The sequence below is a fragment of the Lagopus leucura genome, unplaced genomic scaffold (assembly GCF_019238085.1).
Source record: "Lagopus leucura isolate 7727_CA_CO unplaced genomic scaffold, USGS_WTPT01 Super-Scaffold_100157, whole genome shotgun sequence".
NCBI classification, from domain to species: domain Eukaryota; kingdom Metazoa; phylum Chordata; class Aves; order Galliformes; family Phasianidae; genus Lagopus; species Lagopus leucura.
The window spans coordinates 21,980,274-21,998,209 of NW_024962334.1; the positions used below are offsets into that span (position 1 = coordinate 21,980,274).

General features: G+C 35.0%; 1 protein-coding gene across 1 annotated transcript in view; it reads right to left on the bottom strand.

Moving 5' to 3' along the window:
• Positions 1-17,936, bottom strand: part of HDAC9 (histone deacetylase 9) — a 443,223-nt gene that overhangs the window by 53,353 nt on the left and 371,934 nt on the right. The window contains exon 23 of the mRNA XM_042888328.1: positions 3,456-3,574. Coding sequence (XP_042744262.1) covers positions 3,456-3,574 — 119 coding nt within the window. The remainder of the gene's footprint in view (positions 1-3,455; positions 3,575-17,936) is intronic.

A 17,936-nucleotide genomic window follows, 5' to 3' on the forward strand; every position in this document is an offset into this window, starting at 1 on the left:
GGGGAAGACCTTATTCTGGGAAAAGGGATTTTTCATTCAGAAATACACAATTTTCAGCTAAGTGGTCTAATAAAAGGTATTGTTTATAGAGCTAGTTTTCTTTTTTTCTTACTGAGATATTAGAAATGTAGCTGATACCAAACGTTTAAAAGCTTCCTGGCACCAGTAAGTTACATACTATGCTACTCTTAAGTATTTGAAGCCCATGTTTTTCTTAACAGATTATAAAATCCATCACTACATTTATGCACATAGATCAAGTATATGTTTCAAGTTGTGTATGCATAATGCTGCCTTTGAAATGGATAAGGAATAAAAAGAAGCAACCAAAAGAAAAAGTGCCTGTGAAATCCTCAAAGTTAGGGTTTAAATGAGTGCTTTAGTTTATCCTTATTCTCACTTCCACATTGCAGCAGACAGGTAAATGTTATTTAAATGAGTTTAGCGAGAACCTTTTTCTTCAGAAAAATCAACAAAGAAGGATTGCAAAGGCAGCTGGAAAAAAACATTTACTTGTGGAAAATAACTTAAAATGTGCAGAAAGGAAGGAAAGATTCGACTCCCCCAGTCACTTTTAAAGATCTTTTTTCCCCAGTGGAAAAAACCTTTAGTGATTTAGTTACTTAATGAGACTAGAGATAAATTGAGTTATCTTTTAGCTCTGCTATTATCATTGATCTTAGTTGGCTTTTTTCCATGCTATTGTCTACTAGAGGAGCTGAAGGTCATCACACTGTGAGAAATCTTCTCTTGCCCATCAAATGCATTCATTAGAATCAGCTGCAAAAATATGCATTTGTTGCTGATATATTTAATAGTCAGAAATGGTAGCTGCTCAGTAAATCAGATCATACATCAGTACAGGAAAAAATTAAAATATTAGTTTAGAACAGTTTATAGTGTACACATTTCAAACTGCACAGATTAAGTAGACCAAATTTTTCTTTACGTAATGGCCTGCTATACAGTTACTCCAAGGCTGTAGTTGATCTCATCTGTTATTTTCATCCTCTGGCTTTTACTTTATTACTTGGAAATGCTGATCGGTAAATACTTTTTAATTTTTTAGCTGTTACTGAAGACAGAACATAATTTCTATCAAAAATCCAGTGTCTCTCTACCTGTCTTTAACAAAGTTAGTAAATTTGATGTCAGTATCTCCCTATTTGTCATGTGTGAAATTTGTATTGGGACATCAGGAATCAGAAAATCCAAGGTATTAAGTGCATGGAAAATGCTGAAGATTGAATAATTGAATACTGGAGTTGGTCTAGATGGCCCTCAGAGGTCCCTTCCACCTCTAAGGATTCTATGATTTAAGAATTATTTTCAGATGAATCTTTACTTGCTTCTGCATAATTTTTAATTCTTACAAAGAAATATTTAAAAAATTGCATGAAAACCTATTTGTAGCTTTTAATATGGAGGTTTCTTTGGAGTTTAAATGACCTTTTTAAAATAAACTTCATTTTTCTACATACCACATATAGTATGTTATGTTCTACAAAGGCATGGAGGAATGCAGAGAATTTTGTTTTGGGGAAATAATAAATTCCTTTGGCTCTGTACAAAAGGCTTTATTCATCTCTCAGGTATATGATCATTTGAATCTCTCTTGGTGTTTCCCTTAATTTAAACAAGACTCACCTACTGTAAATCACCTTTTTCTACTTACAGACATATGTACCACTTATGGATGTGCAGCATATTAAAGATGTATTGTGACTCAGTTTCTAAAATGTTGTGGTGATAGTTCATGAATGAATTGAAATTAGCATCAATTCAAACATTGAACACTTTATTGTCATGTGAAATTCAGTCTATTCTAAGAAGAAAATATGAACATTATTGCAATTTATATGAAAGTTGCTCAAACTTATGTGAGAACATCCCATCTTCAGGAATAATATATGCCAGAGCATCCTGCTGGAGCATCATGGATACTTAAAGGATACTTAACATGCCATCTCCTGTGCTAAGTCCAAATAACTATTCAATGCTCATGAAATTGTGCCTCTGATGATGAATTATAGTTCAGATTTTTTTTTTTTTAAAGTAGGTAAATCTTTTAGCAATTTTTAACATCCATCTTACTAAAAATTGTAGTGCACAGATAAGTGGTGCTCAAAATGCATACTACTCAAATATACTGTGCTTTTCTTCTTGAATGCAGCCATTGCATTAAGATTAAAAACTGTTTAAAATCTCTGTACATCTTATTTGCAGTCAAAGGGGTATTACTCTTCCAACCCAGCTGTAATCTAACACCTATGTGAGTATGTGCAGGAGGATCTTGCACTGCTCTATGCACATATTCACTTTCCACAGCATATCATGATGAATAGACACCCTCACTCTTCACCTACTTGTTGTGCATGACATTCAGAGAAACCTCTATGTTGCACAGTTTAAATGCAAGCAAAAATGTTTGTGCCTGTTCCCTGGTCCTCCTGAAGTAGATTCCAACTTCATTCAATGTATATAACAAAATACATAACAAGAGCAAGAGGTCAGAAGGACAAAACTCCTCTGAGCTGAAGCCCATTTGTGTAGCATGCTAAACGACACTATTTCTTATTACTCCAGACTTTTCACAAAGCATTTTGGATTAGCAACAGGGATCAATAGTTAATAACTAATTAAATGTTAATATGGTATGTCTTGAGATATGGCAAAGAAAATTATTCACAGTACTGAATTGGAAAATTTTGCATTGCTTCATGGGAGTACATCTCCGCATAGCAAAGTCCTACTGCACATTACTGTACAAGCATTATTACATTATCCAGCCATGCTCAGTGTCTCAGGTTCAGATCATTTCAGCCACAGTATTCAGTAAAGCTTGTGACTTGACTTTGGAGTACTATGTATGAGACATATCAGATAGACCTGTACTAAAACTGTATTGAACACACTTCTTTGAGGTATGAAATGGACATCCAAATATTGAGACCCAACAGAGCAGTCTTTTAGAAAAATTTGGCCTTCATGAGCACTGATGTAATTCAGAATTAGTGCCATCAAGCTGAAGAGATTACAATAACAAAACAGCAGTATGAGATTGGATCTAGGCCTCCAATGCTTAAAATCTCCAGTATACATTTAAAAAGAAATAACTTACTCAAGTATTTGGAAAATGGGGCCTATTGAAAAGCATGAAACCTCTAAAATGTTATTTGAATGCCAGAAAAGTAATACTTTAAAAAGCCAAGACAGAAATGCCAAAAGGAACAGAAAGGAGCAAGCCAGACATGTTCATTTCTATCTCATCCGTGAGCTGGGTGAGGTCCTGCAGTGCCACAGTATTGCTGAGCACAGATGAACAGAATCCTCGCCCTCCACTGCACCTCTGTCATGTCACAGAATAGACATACGAATGTAACCTGGACTTCAAGTAAAGATTCTATTCAGAAAAAGTACTAACTCAGAAAAGTGCATCCTGAGATTATACCTACATTTAGCTGTGACTTTATAGCCACCCAGTGGAGGGTCGTGGCCTTCCACGGCATCGAATCCTGCTGATACCAGGACAATCTCTGGATCAAACTCATTGGCAGCTGGCATGATCACAGTTCTGTAGAGAGAAAAGAACAACTGGTTAAAAATTAAAAGAACTTCCATCTCCATGCAATACATTGCCACAACCTCATGAATCCAACGTAGGATTTTGTGCATGAAAAACATTCTCTTTTAGTTAAGCCAATCATTGCCATCACCAAACAAAATCTGATGCGTCATATCATTTGATTCTTTTTTCTCTTCTACAACTTAGGGTGGAAAAAAGGCAGGTACATGTGAAAGACTCTAACATTACACATACATCTGTGCCTGTTTTACCCTGCTGCCTATAAAAAGCTGCCTCTTCCAGGGAAGTGACTAATGGTTTACAGAGAGTGCTCAAAGCCTGAGTGGAAACCCGGACTGCTCCAGTTAGTGAGAACTTGGTGTAAATTTGAACTATAAATTTCTTTTGGGAAAATGTTTGCTTTCCAAACTTTTTTCTTCTTAACATTTTTAAATGTTTGTCGAGGTGGGGGGTGACTCTAGCAAAGGAAAAACATGAAATTCCCTTAATCAAATCCAGATTATGTTGTCAAGCCTTTCCAAGGTCAAGCATAACAGGAATGTGACAACCACAAACCAGTGACAGCAACCCCTGCTGGTGTCAGGAAGATAATTCAGCCCCTCTCAGTCACAAAGATTCCACTATTTTTAACCCCTTCCTTGACAAACTTCAGGAGGCATTTTCTTTGTCTTAGCTTTCCTCCAAATCCAAAGCACTGAAGCTGTGCTGAGGGAGAAGATATAGCCTTACACTCTGCCTTTGGAAATGCCTTCTTACATGCTGACATTCTGAAGGGAAGGCAAATGGGCAGCTTCTGAACCTATTGTGACAGGCTTTGAGCTTGTAATGTCTGTGTTAATTCAGAAAAGAAAAATAATGACTTCTCCTTCTGAAACTTATTAAGCCAAGGAAATCCCAATCAGTATACACAGTTCAAAATTTACAGATGAATTTTGCATCTGTGTCACATTATGTGTATTAGTTAAGATATTTATTTAAAAAACCTTAGGCCAAAGTTAATGCTGTTCTGCTGAAAAGGTTTTTTTGTGAAAGAAGCATTTTAGTAGTTTTCTTTGTTTTCAGTTCAGTTGTTGATCCATATTTTATGATTTTCTTCTGTTCTGATTTCCTCAAAGTTATTTTTAATACTAGGAAAGTGTTACTTTTACTTGTTGGCCAGAGGAAAGCGGAATTCAGAATAAATAAAAAGCTGTTACCAGGTCATACAGCACTTCAGTGAATTGTTTTGTATTAGAAAATAAATGTTAGGCCATTTCATTTTCCTGGCGATTTCAGTGAGCCCATGACTATGAATTTTCACAGGCAAAATGACACACAACACATCACATATTAGTAGGTCTGTGCTGAAGTATGGATTCTGGCAACAGGTGTTACACTCCAAGAAGGACTCAGACCAATCTGAGAGAATAACAGTGAAGAAAAGTATTCTAAAAAGTGTAACCTAAGTAAAAACAAACAAACAGAAAGCTATTTGATTCACAGAACATGAAAGGAAATATGATAGCAGTCCATGAATATATAAGTGCTTGCTGCAAGAGGAAAGAAAAAAACCTGTCCTGTATTTCTAGTATGGTTAGGATATGAAGACATAACAGCAGGAAAGCTGTAATTCAGACACTGGAAAAACCTTTCAAATATCAAGAGCAGATAATCTTCTCAAACTGTTTAAGAAGATTTAAACTGATATCTGAAGTTTTCAATAACAGGTAAGAGTAATATGTATTATGCCTGCTATAGGTTCAAACTCATATGGCCTTGAGGCAGGAGGTCGGATTACATCTCTTCTAGGTATTTTATTCTATATTTATATGCAACACACAGAGTACGTTGCTTTAGATACTACAGTGACTAAACATTTCTGCAGGTCAAACTCCACATAGCTAGGGAGCAACATCAGGAAAAAGATCTCCCATGTAACCACATCTTATCTTTCTGTGTACGTACCTTCTGATACTCTAATTATACGTTCAGTGTCTGAAGCAACACGTTCCCAAACTTCCCTAATTCTGAAACACATGTGGCACAAATGCTGATTACTGATGGGGACTGTGGCTGATATGCAAACTTTACCTATCCCTATAGCATCATATATCTTACGTAGTGAAAGAAGAAGAGACCTCGTGGAAAACTTCCCTATCTGCAGCCATTTTATCTTTTGCCCTCCTACTTTTCATTCACATTTTGTCAAATTCAAGTCAGACCCTCTTTTTTCTTCTCTATGTCAAATAAAATGGCAGCACCATGGGTACAGCACAGACAATGCTCATTAGTGTCTGAGGATGTAGCATGTTCAAAGCCAAAAGCAACTCTGGAAGCTCAGGTAACAGAGCACTAACTTACCAAGCTAAAGCAGAATGAGATTTTGGAGAGCTGAGTCATTTGCAATGTTGGGAAAACCTACAACACATCTACCACATTTTAAGGTCTTACTCTGAAGTACGAAGATGTCAGCACATTTTTTTAATTACTTGGGCTAAACAAAGCAAACCATAGTTTCATTTTTGCAAGCAACAAAAATATTTTAGTCAGTTTTCTGTCAAGACAAGATAATTTTTTGTTAGATAGATGTGTGACAAAGAAACTGCAAGATACGCTGGATAACACTAGCAAAATTATTAACTACTGAAAGCAAAGTCTTCCAGCACAAAGCACCAGGCTATTATCATAGTTATTAACAACATATTTAGCAGTATTAAATATGTTGATAAACCTGCGCAGAAAGGAAATATAGTGATCTCAGTGATAGAACGGAGAAAGATTTAAGGATATTAATGAGAGGTGGCACATATAATTATTTATGTTACTACTTTCAGTATTAACCTCAGTTTACGTAACAAAATAAGACCTGAGAGGATTTTTTGTGCAATAAATAAAATCTTTTTTAAAATACACAGAAGTGGATGCTTAATTTCACCGGAAAAATAGCACCCTACTTTTGCTATAATACTCTTCCTCTTACAAATATGAGAAGAATTTACTACTGCTTTTCTGAAAACTACATACTAGAAGAGAATCACAGAGTCACCAAGGTTGGAAAAGATCTCCAAGATCATCTAGTCCAACTGTTCATCTCACCTCTGTGCCTCATAAGACTGGTGTTGTCACTTGTGTCTCTTCTATTCTCCATAACACTGAGGGATTTGGAATGCCAGAGCCTATCCAGATTATACATTTTTCTTGATTTTATATTGAACATAAAATCCAAGCACTTTTTCTTGAAGAAAAAAAAGATGATATAGAAAATTTAATCTGTTTCAAGCTTCAGTAGCAAGTTGGACTCTTTAAAACACCCCAAAATGTTTGCAACCTTTGTCACAGCAAACAGGATTGTTATTTGACCTTTTAAAAAGATGACAGCACTAAGTCCCTCAATTGCAGAGAGGACCAGATGGACATCTAGTCCCTAAATTTCTGCTCAAGTCTTCCTCTACACTAGCTAGCAGGCATTCAAGGTTTTTCATCTTTGGAATAATTACTTGAGATTTCTGCCTAGAAGAGAAGGGTAATGTTTGGGCAACATCACAGCATTTTGTTTTGGAATTTGTGTAGGTAGAAACTCTCTAACCTTTGGCAAGTTCTTCTTTATGGCATGTGTAAATTCTTGCACAAATGTGATAGATACTTTCCTATCCTATGAAGTGCCATAGGAAATCACAAGTTAAATGCATAAGTATTTAAATATGGACCGAATTTCACAAGGATAGAGGTAAAATCCTTTGGCATTTGCCATCTCTCAGCCTTCTGCCCCTTCATTACTCCTGAATAGCTGTCCTTGGAAAATCATTTTGAGGCTATCAATTGTTAAAAAATAGAAGACTACACTACACAGTGGACTCCTTTTCTTAACTCAAAAGCAATATGAAATTCATTTCTTCTCATGAAGATTTTTACCTCGGAAAAGTGAATATGATTAAACAGACAGGACAACTCCTGACACTTCTCTGCCTCTTGGGAATAGAGAATTATGAGTCTGCATCTTGCTCCTTTTCCATATAGGCTTTGGAGGGCACAGAAAAACGCTTAAAGCTGTTATCGTGCATCAAATGCCTTCTCGGGAGCTCAATAATCATAGCATTTATTTTTTTTTAATTGCTCAAGGAGAGAATCATCCGAATTAGATCATGGCAAAAAAAAGCTCCTTAGAAAAAAACAAACAGAAAAAGCCATAGAACTAGTATTGTTCATACACTAATAGATGTTAATATTAACCTTCCCAAATTCCTCAGACCAGCCCTATGCTCAGAAGTCAGACTGCAGCTGGCAGGATTTGTTATGGTGTGAAGGGTCAAAACTCTGCTCATCAGAAATCCTTGCCAAGGGTACATAGCTATTCTGTACTCAGACCTAGGTAGAAACAATTATCTCATCCACAGCAGAAGCAAGAAATATGACTTGGCTTCTGGCCATAGGTCACCAGACAGGTACAGACTGAGGAATGGCAGGCTGTCAGCTTCTCGGTAGAAGCAGCCAGGCTGCAGGGGTTATCAGCAAACAGAAGTTAATGCTAGGATCCTCCTCCAAAGCAAGTAGTTTTTGTTAGAAAATAAGTGAATTTTTTCTTCCACTATGACTCACACTCTCCTCTACTCTCTTCTCCAAAGAAAATAGAGCACATAAAAGAGATATTTATTTTCTTGATCCTGAATCATATAGAAGCATAAATATTTGGTATACTGTATTCACCTAATGATGACAGCAGAGTTACAGGGGCATCTTGCTTAGCTGACTGTTTCTTTCTTTTCTGTCACATTTTCATTAATAAACATGTCAAATTTGCAAAGCCTGAGCAGCTGCACCACAGAAGTTATTTATCCGTTCTAAACCTTGCAGATACAATGAAACTGTGTCCTCCAGCTCCAGGTAGTGCAGGTCCTCCTTTAAGCCTGACAGCACAGGCAACAGAGCATGTGCTTGAGAAACTGAAAAGATTCCTTTTTCTCCTACTAAAGAGATTTCCCCAAGGAATTAATACGTTCCATTTGGGTAGCCTGCTGTCCGTGGAGAAGCCAAGGGATGGTTTCCAGTTGGGTGTAGTCTCAGAGAAAACATCAAGCATGTGACCCTCCCCTCCCCACCAATATGAACATCAGATGCAAGACATTAAAGAGATTCTACCAAGGGACTCTGTTTACTTGATCTTGTTCCTTTTATCCTTCCATTCTATTTTTGTACATTTACAGCACATGGTTAAGATGCTCCTAAACATTTGTTCTCCCAGAAGAGACTGCAGAAAAGTACCCAGCCCAAAAAAGACTTTTCAAGTACTACTGCAAAGAGCTGGAAATCTCCAAAGAAAGTTAAGTCAATGCAAATAGACACAATTCTTTTGCTGTGTTGGTAATTTAAAAAGGAAGCAAGCAAGAAAACCAGCCCAGGACAGCAATTTATATAACTGAGAAAGAAAATCCACAATGCTCTAAAACAGCACACTGGAATTGCTTAGTAAATTATTGGTTCTTTCCCTAAAATCCACAGTGTTTTCATCCAATTACCTCAAAGTACTTTCAGAACATTAAAAAATAGGATGGCCCAAAACTTTAGCCAGTATGAATCAGTGAGGCTGTTCCTGATTGCACAGTCCTTTAAAGCAAGCATTTCTTGTATCCCATTCTCAAGTGGGTCAGCTAGAACTACGAGCTGGTAAAAGACTTGAATGAATTACTTAGTAGTCCTTGGAAAAACTCAGACAGAAAAGGCAGAACTCTCTAAGTCCACTACTTTAACTACTGGCAAATGCTATGAAAGCACTCATCATGTTATATTAGATCTATATGATGAATAAAATATATACATAAAGTGATTTTAGAGTGGACGTTTTGCCACCAAATGGAGATCAAGTTTTTTGTCTGAAAAAAATGTAGACCTATGTGAAGTATTTAAGTTTCTTATCCTGCAAATAAAATGTAGTTCCATCACTACGTTTTCTTACCTTAAAACTTCACAGTTTTACGTATTCTGTAGAACGCACTCTGATATGAGTAGATCAGAAAGAATTTAAAAGATCGCCCTGATAGGTTATGTGGAACTTATGGTATCTATTATTTTTATGTGTTGTTTGCACATATGTTTTAATGTAACGCAATATCAAGAAATGGCAGTCCTCACAGAAAGCTACACAGTGTTTCTGTGTAACTATTGGAGATTCTTTTTTCCATCTGTAATACTGAATTTATACTAGTGTATCTTCCTAAAATTTTGGCTGAACTTTTTAACATTTCTTTATGCCTGTCCTGCTGTCAGCCCAAGTTCATTGAGATCATAGCTGAAAACTTGCCCCCTAAATTCCTTTCTTGCTGCTATCCGATCTCTGGTTGTGTTCTGGACTTACCCTCCAAGGCACATCAAATTTCCTCAGATTTTCTCCAGCTTAGTTTCATCTTTTATATATTTCATATCTTTATAGACTTCCATATCTTTTCTTTTATTCTTATGTTTTCCTTTTATACCTTTTTATTATTTTATTCTTTCACTACTTTCTATAAGCACAGTTCTCAGTATAAACATTCTCATCCTCACTACTATTTATAGTTGCTTGATTTGCTTTCTGGGGATGCAAAATATCTTTGTACAGTTAACAAACGTACAGTTAAAATAGTTGTATGGCATTTTAGGATAGCATTTTACAGGTTTATAATTTGAAAGTTAATTGTGGTGGAAAGAGACAAAAATAAAACGTTCACCTGTGTCCTAAGCTTACAATAGAAAACTCCAAAAGGAGGGATCTCCAACTAAAGAACCTTCCCCAGTGGCAGTCAGCCCTTAAATGAGGTCTAGGAGAGGTGCAGCCAGACTCCACCCCTTCCAGTCACAAAGGTGAATTACCTTCACCTGTGCTTCCATGGTTGACTCAGTCCTCGCCTCAGGTGATCAATCAGTGGTTCAGGCTGTGACTCAACAGTTCCCATACAATCTTTTTTCTTTTATTTGTCAAGGGGCAAAAGTTACCACATCAATACAAAACATGGACACATGTAATACATGCTCCTTACAGGGGAATTTGTGCATAGCATTTAATTTAATCACATGCTGAAGTATTTAAAGAGTCAAGGTCTTCCAGGAATTCCCCCAGTTTAGAAATTTCAAATGTTAGAATTTTAGGAGTGTCTAAGTATCACTGAACGAATGGAAAGTTTCTGAAACACTGGTGAATTTATTTTTGGCTAATGAAGATATTATCAGAGAGTAAGATTACTATTTGTAGGTTCCTCAAAAAAAAAAAAAAAATTAGGTTGGCATTCTGCATGCAAGAGTCCTAAATTTTATTACAACAGGAATTGCAATACTTTAGTCTGCTGATCTTTCTTTCTTTCTTTTTTTTTTTTTTAATTTTTATTTAGAAGGAGCAGTTTCAGTATAATTACAAGGGCTCTTCCGTGTTTGATCTACAGTATCCTTAAGTCAGTGTCTTTGAACTAATATAAAAAGAATCCAAATAAGAAGAAGTAATAAACAAGAAAAGCATGAGGAAAATACTACTTCTTGTACTGGGGAATTCTCTTAAAAGTATTGCCAAACAAAATTATTCTTCTTCTAGAGACACTGGAAAATGCACATACAAGCACACAGTATGTACGTTCATATCCACATTGATAACAGAGTAAAATCCAAACTTCAGAGGTGTTAGGTAAAGAGAGTGGCTAAATTGAGGGAAGTTTGTTCTAAAGCTGTGTGCCTAAGTCTCCCTAAATTATTATATGTTGAAAGGAGAGGTTTCCTTGGAAGGATCAAATTCTTCCAGCTGTGTAGTATGCAAATATAAAATGTTACATGGGCTTATAGGCCAAGACAGCACATGCAGAATATCTATTTATGGAACATTTTTACTCAGAAAAGTGACTGAATAAGAAAATCTGCATTTAGAGTCTTATTTGTGGAAATATTTGCCAAATGATGAAAAAGCTTACTATTTTTTATCTTATATTTCTTTTTTTAGATCACGGATAAAGCTACTTGCTAGAATGCCATCTTGTGCAACATAAATCAAACATATTTAACATATTCTAGCTGGTGGTTAAAAGACTGATGCGGCTTTGAGGAGCTATGCAACTGAAGATCACGTGTGAGAAAAGAACAATACAGACTTCATTTACAAAGACAAAGCTTCAATATATAACGTAGCATGACTTAAAAATATCACCAAAGCTGGAAAAATAAAATGTAACTATGGAATCCCACCATATAAATTCAATAATTTCTCTACTAAAGCCATTCTAACAGATATGGAAAGTTGTAATAACATATGTCTACATACTGTCAAATTTTACTTTCAGGCAATATTTAAGGCAGTGTTTAGCTTTCATGATGTAACAGGTTTTTATCAGAAGAGACAATTTGGTGTCCTTTTGTTTTTACTTCATTCTTTCAAAAGGAAAGTTGATCTTCAGAATTTTTTCTGCCAGGAAGTTAATAATCCCATTTGAGAGTATTTTTAGTTCTCTGTTTTAAAATTAGTATGTCTGTAGCACTGAGCTTAGAAAACAGTACATTTCTATCAAGATTGAGAATGCTACAGTGTATGCTTTTTACTATAACAAAATATTGTTTTCAACTTTCTGATAAGTCTTTTCTTTCAACAGCATTTTATGATGAAAATCAGTGGACTCAGCCTAAAACTTTAACAAAATAATACTACTTATAGTGCTTCCAGTAAATCTTATTACATAGAAAAAAGATCCTTCCAAAGAAGAAAAAAACATTAAAATACTGGAAATAGCTACATTCAGAGGTAAAAACTTGCCACAGTTTGTTGGATTTATAGAGTTCACAAACTAAATGGTAGCATGGTGTCCTCTCTTAGCAATTTACCGTGTTCCCAAAAAAGCTTATTAACTGGAGCATATTTTTCAGTGTCTTTTTAGAGTAGATGACAAATCCAAATTCCTTAGCCATCTAAAAACAGCACAAGAGGAACTTGTAGAATTTATTTTACTTACACTATTTAGGAAATGGTGAAATTGGGGAAAACAAGGAAAATATAGTATTCTAAGTAAATTAAAAAGCATAAGAGTTTTCATGAATCTGAGAAGAGAGCTCTGAAGTACTCACTTTTTCTATAGTTTTCATACTTTTTCTACCTGAACTTTTGGACTATTGCTCATACTACAGATCAGCTTGCAGTGTCAGCAGTGCACTTTATGGCATTATTGCCATAGTACAAAAGTTTAAGACAGTTTTCAACTCGTGTAAAAGTGAGATGTGGGGAGAAACAGTGGGGTAAATCTAATACAGCATGCCTGGAGATATATAATAGAGGAATGACATATTTTTCATGGGATCAGTAATGCAAGTAGATAAAAGACACAAATCCCTTAGAAGAAATACTTTTACCACAACATTTTCTACATTTCTGGAAAGAGCAATTTACCCAGAAGTATTAAAGTTCTCTCTCCTTTTAAATGTAAAGATAACAAACATTTTCTAGAAATCATTACTCATCAAGATCAAAGCCATTTGTCAAAGCATAATCTTTTTGCATGCTGCATTCATCACATGGTTGTGGATACAAAGATGTACCCACATAATATTGAATTCATCTTTTACTCAGAGGTGTCTATGTATTCTCTCTTTCATGTGTGCTCTTGCATCATCTTGTATTTCTTCTGTATATTCATTGCTATTTCTAATGTTATTTTCTGCATGTGTGGTTTACATAGAAATTTCAAAATTTTCTGGACAGCCACTATTTTTATATATTACATTGTCACTATTGAATTAATAATACTCAGATAATAGCTCATATGTCTAATCTGATTTTTTAGCTTGTCAGAGGTATTGTTTCAAACATACACAGATATATGTTACTTTCTCTTGTTGTTTCCTGATCAGCAACAGACACTAGTAGAAAAGAAACATATGGACATTTTCTTACACCCAAACCAAATTAGGAAGTGTCTCTGGACTAAAGCAGAAAGACAGTGAAGTAACAGACAGCAATAGCATCCAGCATTTCCATATTGATAACTAAAGATCTACTTGTCTCAGCTTGCAAGAACTTTGACACTGAAAATTAGGACCACATTAGCTCATCCCTTTACTCCAGTCTATATTTAAACAGACCAGTGGACTTCATTCTGACAGCCAAAATCACAGCACCCTTTATATACCAAGGCTTTATATGATACAGAAGCATCAAGTCTTCTCACTTTCCCAAAGATGAATAACAGTTAATGGAACTCACAGTGATATAATTTTAAGAGACTTAGAGGAAATATTTACAGGTAATGTGAGGTAAATAAGAAGGGAACATTTCTATATTCTTATATATGTATTATATTTACATTCCTATCATTTCCCTCAACTCCCCTCTCCCAAACATGCATACAAAATTGAAAGAAGGTATTTGTGGGAAAAGGGGACATTGCATCTAAAGCAATAATTCCTATGTACCACACAGTGTCAGAAACTACAACTTTTTCTGGTGCAGTTTCAGCTACAGTTTGGTTAGAAATGTGATCTAATGTTGGCTCTGGGCAGTTTGGAGGAATATTATCCTAATCTATATTGTTCTATCTCCTCTCTTCCCTTACTAACAACAACAACAAAAGATAAATTGTAGATTCCAAAGACAGAGAAAAGTAAGTGTCTATGCTTAAGTATTAACTGAAGTGAATGCAATTAGAAAATCTTAACTCACAAAACCATCCCTGTCCAGGGAGTACCATTAGGTAGGATGGTATTTTAAAATATGAAATACTCTCTTGCAAAAGTTACACCAAAAACGTTAGAAGTGAAGTTAAAGAAAGGAGGAAACTGAGACTTAGGGAAATAGGAAGCCAAGAATGGCACAATGAGGACAAAGGGAACACTGATTCATATTTTGGTAAAATGAAAAATAAATAGTTGTTTATACTGAAATTCAAATGGAAATCTTTCATATAGAAAATAACTTGAAATAGTAAGGAAGCAGTGGCATAAATAGGTAGCTTGATAAAATAAGAAAGTAGCAAAGGAATCTATGTTAATCCAATATCTGAAACAGAAGATTTCATGGTTAAGAGATACAGTGCCAGCTTCAGGAAAAGTTCCAAAAAAGGAAAACAAGGATCAGTATGTAAATTCTGGTAAACAAAAATGCTTTCCTGAACACACCTGGAAGAAGAAGGAAAAAAAGGGGAATATCTTAACTGCTGAATAAATATATCACAGCTTCAAGAAGGAAAGAGTAGTGAGTAGTAAAGCACTTGGAATCTCAGACTGAGACACAAAACATGAAGGTATATCATGATATATTTTACTTAAGCTTCTATTGACTTCAAGGAACCAACAATTCTCCTAATAGACTCTATCTGACATCTGCAAAAGAAATGTGGTATGCCTCGTGGTCCTCCATCAATCATACCTCTTTCAGTGATGCACGTGGAGGAAGCCCTTTATTTGTGCCAGGCAGTTCACAGCAGAAAGGCAATTCCACTCACCCTGAGAGAGTCATACTGATATAATACGAATCCATTTGCCAATACAATCACTTACACCAACCCTTCATGTTGCCAGGACCCCTGAGGAAGGTCAGAGGAAAAATCAAGATGAAGTTTGGGTTTTAGCAGAAGAGCATCTAAGTATTACATTTTGATGGTTTTTTTTGCCTTTCCCCCATGAACTTACATCTCTGCATTTCTGCTTCAATACTGAACTACTCACATCTCTTTTAATCATTTTTTTATTCTATTTGGGGTGATAAATTGGAGAGTCTATTCAACAGCATGAAACAAAAAAGACTTTTTCTACCATATGTTACAGTAATAAAACAGAAAGCTGTTTCCCATTATTGGCTGGTCCATCCTCATGTAGTCAGTTGCCTTGGAAACTGAGATTGATTATAATTTCAAGAAAATGTAAGAATGAATTGAATCACCTAGTTCCTTTTTTCAATGTCTGTCTCAATTTACAATGTTGAAACTAGTAACAAAAACATCCCTAAGTATAGTTTTCACTTATACCTTTATTTTTGTTGCACTTATGTCTTGGAGTGACAGACAAAATAATATAACTTAGATTGGATGTATCAGAAAACAACAGGAAAATTTCAGAAAATATTGTAATAAATGTAAGTTAAAAGTACATTCAAACATACTTCATATTAAACAAATAAAATTAGAACCCTTTGGAATTTTGATGTATGGATAATACAATATCTAGTTATCATATAATCTAAATTTTTCATTTTGTCCAAAAATTTGAACTTTTCTTGAAGCCAAAATGTATTTGATAAAACATTCATTTTCCAAGTATTCAACAACCCCCCTTAGAAGTTCATATTCATTTATCTCCTAAGGATTCAACTTTCAATCAGCACTAGCATGCTTACTGAAAAAAAAGAGTTACTATTTATTTAGGAAATCCCTTTGTCATTTTGAATTCCTTATATAAAATTACCAACAGAACTTGTAAAATGCACAAATTACTAGTTTTAAAGCAACATTTTTTTCATCTTTGTGTTATCTTTGGATTATCAACAGTCCCAAAAACACTGAAAAGTTTTTTTTTTTTGCTGCTTGAGTTCTTCTCCCAGTTGCCAACCTATATTTAAAAACAAATAATTTTAAACCAGCTGAGAAATTTGGCACTGTGTTCCCATCTACTCTTTGTTAAAATTACTCTTCCAACATAAAATTGCCAAACCTGTCAAATGGAGCTGTGCAATTACAGTGATTAGGAGGAAGTTTTTATCATTGCTAATAAATGGGAGGTGATCCAATAGGTTTTTAAGTTGTGGCCTCTTCAAGAAAGGTTAGAAGACTGTTGGCACCTAAATAAAGAGAAATTGTCAGCCCTTCAGCAGGAACTGGTAAAGAAAAAGAATATATTAAAATCTGTAATTTTTATATTATATTTTCTGCAAGATAGTTCAGACTCCGGACAAAAAAAAAAAAAAAGAAGCCTAGGTTAGTATAATGCTAAGTTCAGTTAGAAAATGTCTAAATTGTTATATAAATATCTAAATTGTTCTTCATTTTGCAGTTCTAATTTCAACACCTTCTGACTTTTGTAAATGAATAAAAAAATAAATTTCTAGAATTTTGTGTTTTTCTTCTCATTTACTTGTCTTTTTTTAATTGCTAAATCAACTCAATAAACTTGACAGACATTGCCTAAAAAAAGGGCATTTTTGACATTATTTATCCAGTATGACTTCAAAAAGACATTGCAGTAGCAAAATTTCAAATTTGTCATAGCCTTAAAAAAAAAAAAAGTTCGTAAATTCTTTATTTTACTTCTGTTTTAGCAAAAAATATGAGAGTTTGTATTGTGAATCTTGATATTTAACTCCAATCTCAAGCAATAATTGGTGTCCTGATAGCAGAAATACTGGTAACCTGTCAGTCCAAGTGAAACCCGCAGTCAGGAAGGAAACAGTTATCTTTGAGGAGCTCTGACTGTGGAATGAGGAAGGGTCAAGTCCTGCTTGCCATGATGAAAAACAAGCCAACTTTCACACCACCTAATTGCACTGCTTCCTTCACCAAAAAAGCAATGATAGAGATGAGGAGTATCAAAGAGCAAAGAGGACTGAAAAGTAAGCTAATCCTGCCAAGACTGATGTTTTCATATTCCCTCTGGCTCTTCTCCATTCTCTTTAAATTTCATTGAATCACCAAAGGAGAACTTTGACCTGGTCATGAAATAAAAATAAAACTAAAAAATCAGCGACTAAACCAACAAAGGAGAAGTACTCTTCAGCTTGCAATCTAAGAAGCACTCCTTTTAGCAGGATTGCTCACTGCTGGCATACACAGCTCAAGAATGGCTTAAAGATGTTCAGAAACTCCTGCAGTTCCAAAATATTAAAATACTAGAATTCATGTACAAACCATACAGACAAAAATCACTTAAATTTGAAAAGGGCATATGTTTTTTCATCAGCTATAGGGTACATGTGCATCTTCCATTTTGGCTCCATTTCTAACTGCAAGCGAAGCCAAATCCTCATACATAGTTGCTACAGAGTTGTGCTCTTTAACTGTTCAAAAATTATCCTCCAGTAAGTTGAAATATTCCATTCAATTTTTAAAAAAATTCCATTATCTATATGAATGCAACAAATGATTTATTATTAAGGGATCACAGAATAACTATTAGATAAGGGTAAAGTGAGAAAAAACGGTGTTCCAGGACATATGTATACAACGGTAAGTTCCACTGATGTTATCTCTGTTATCAATTTTAGGTTCTATACAACATAAAAGGAAATATGTACAAGCAAAGATTAGACCTCTGGTAGGGTGAAATTTGGCTTGTGTAAATGTAAATGTTTTGATGTTTGTTTCAATCTTTCTATTCAAGGTCTGAGTACTATCAGAATATCCTGTAAAAGAATCTCTAATTCCAGGATGAAAAGAGTTTTACCTTAATC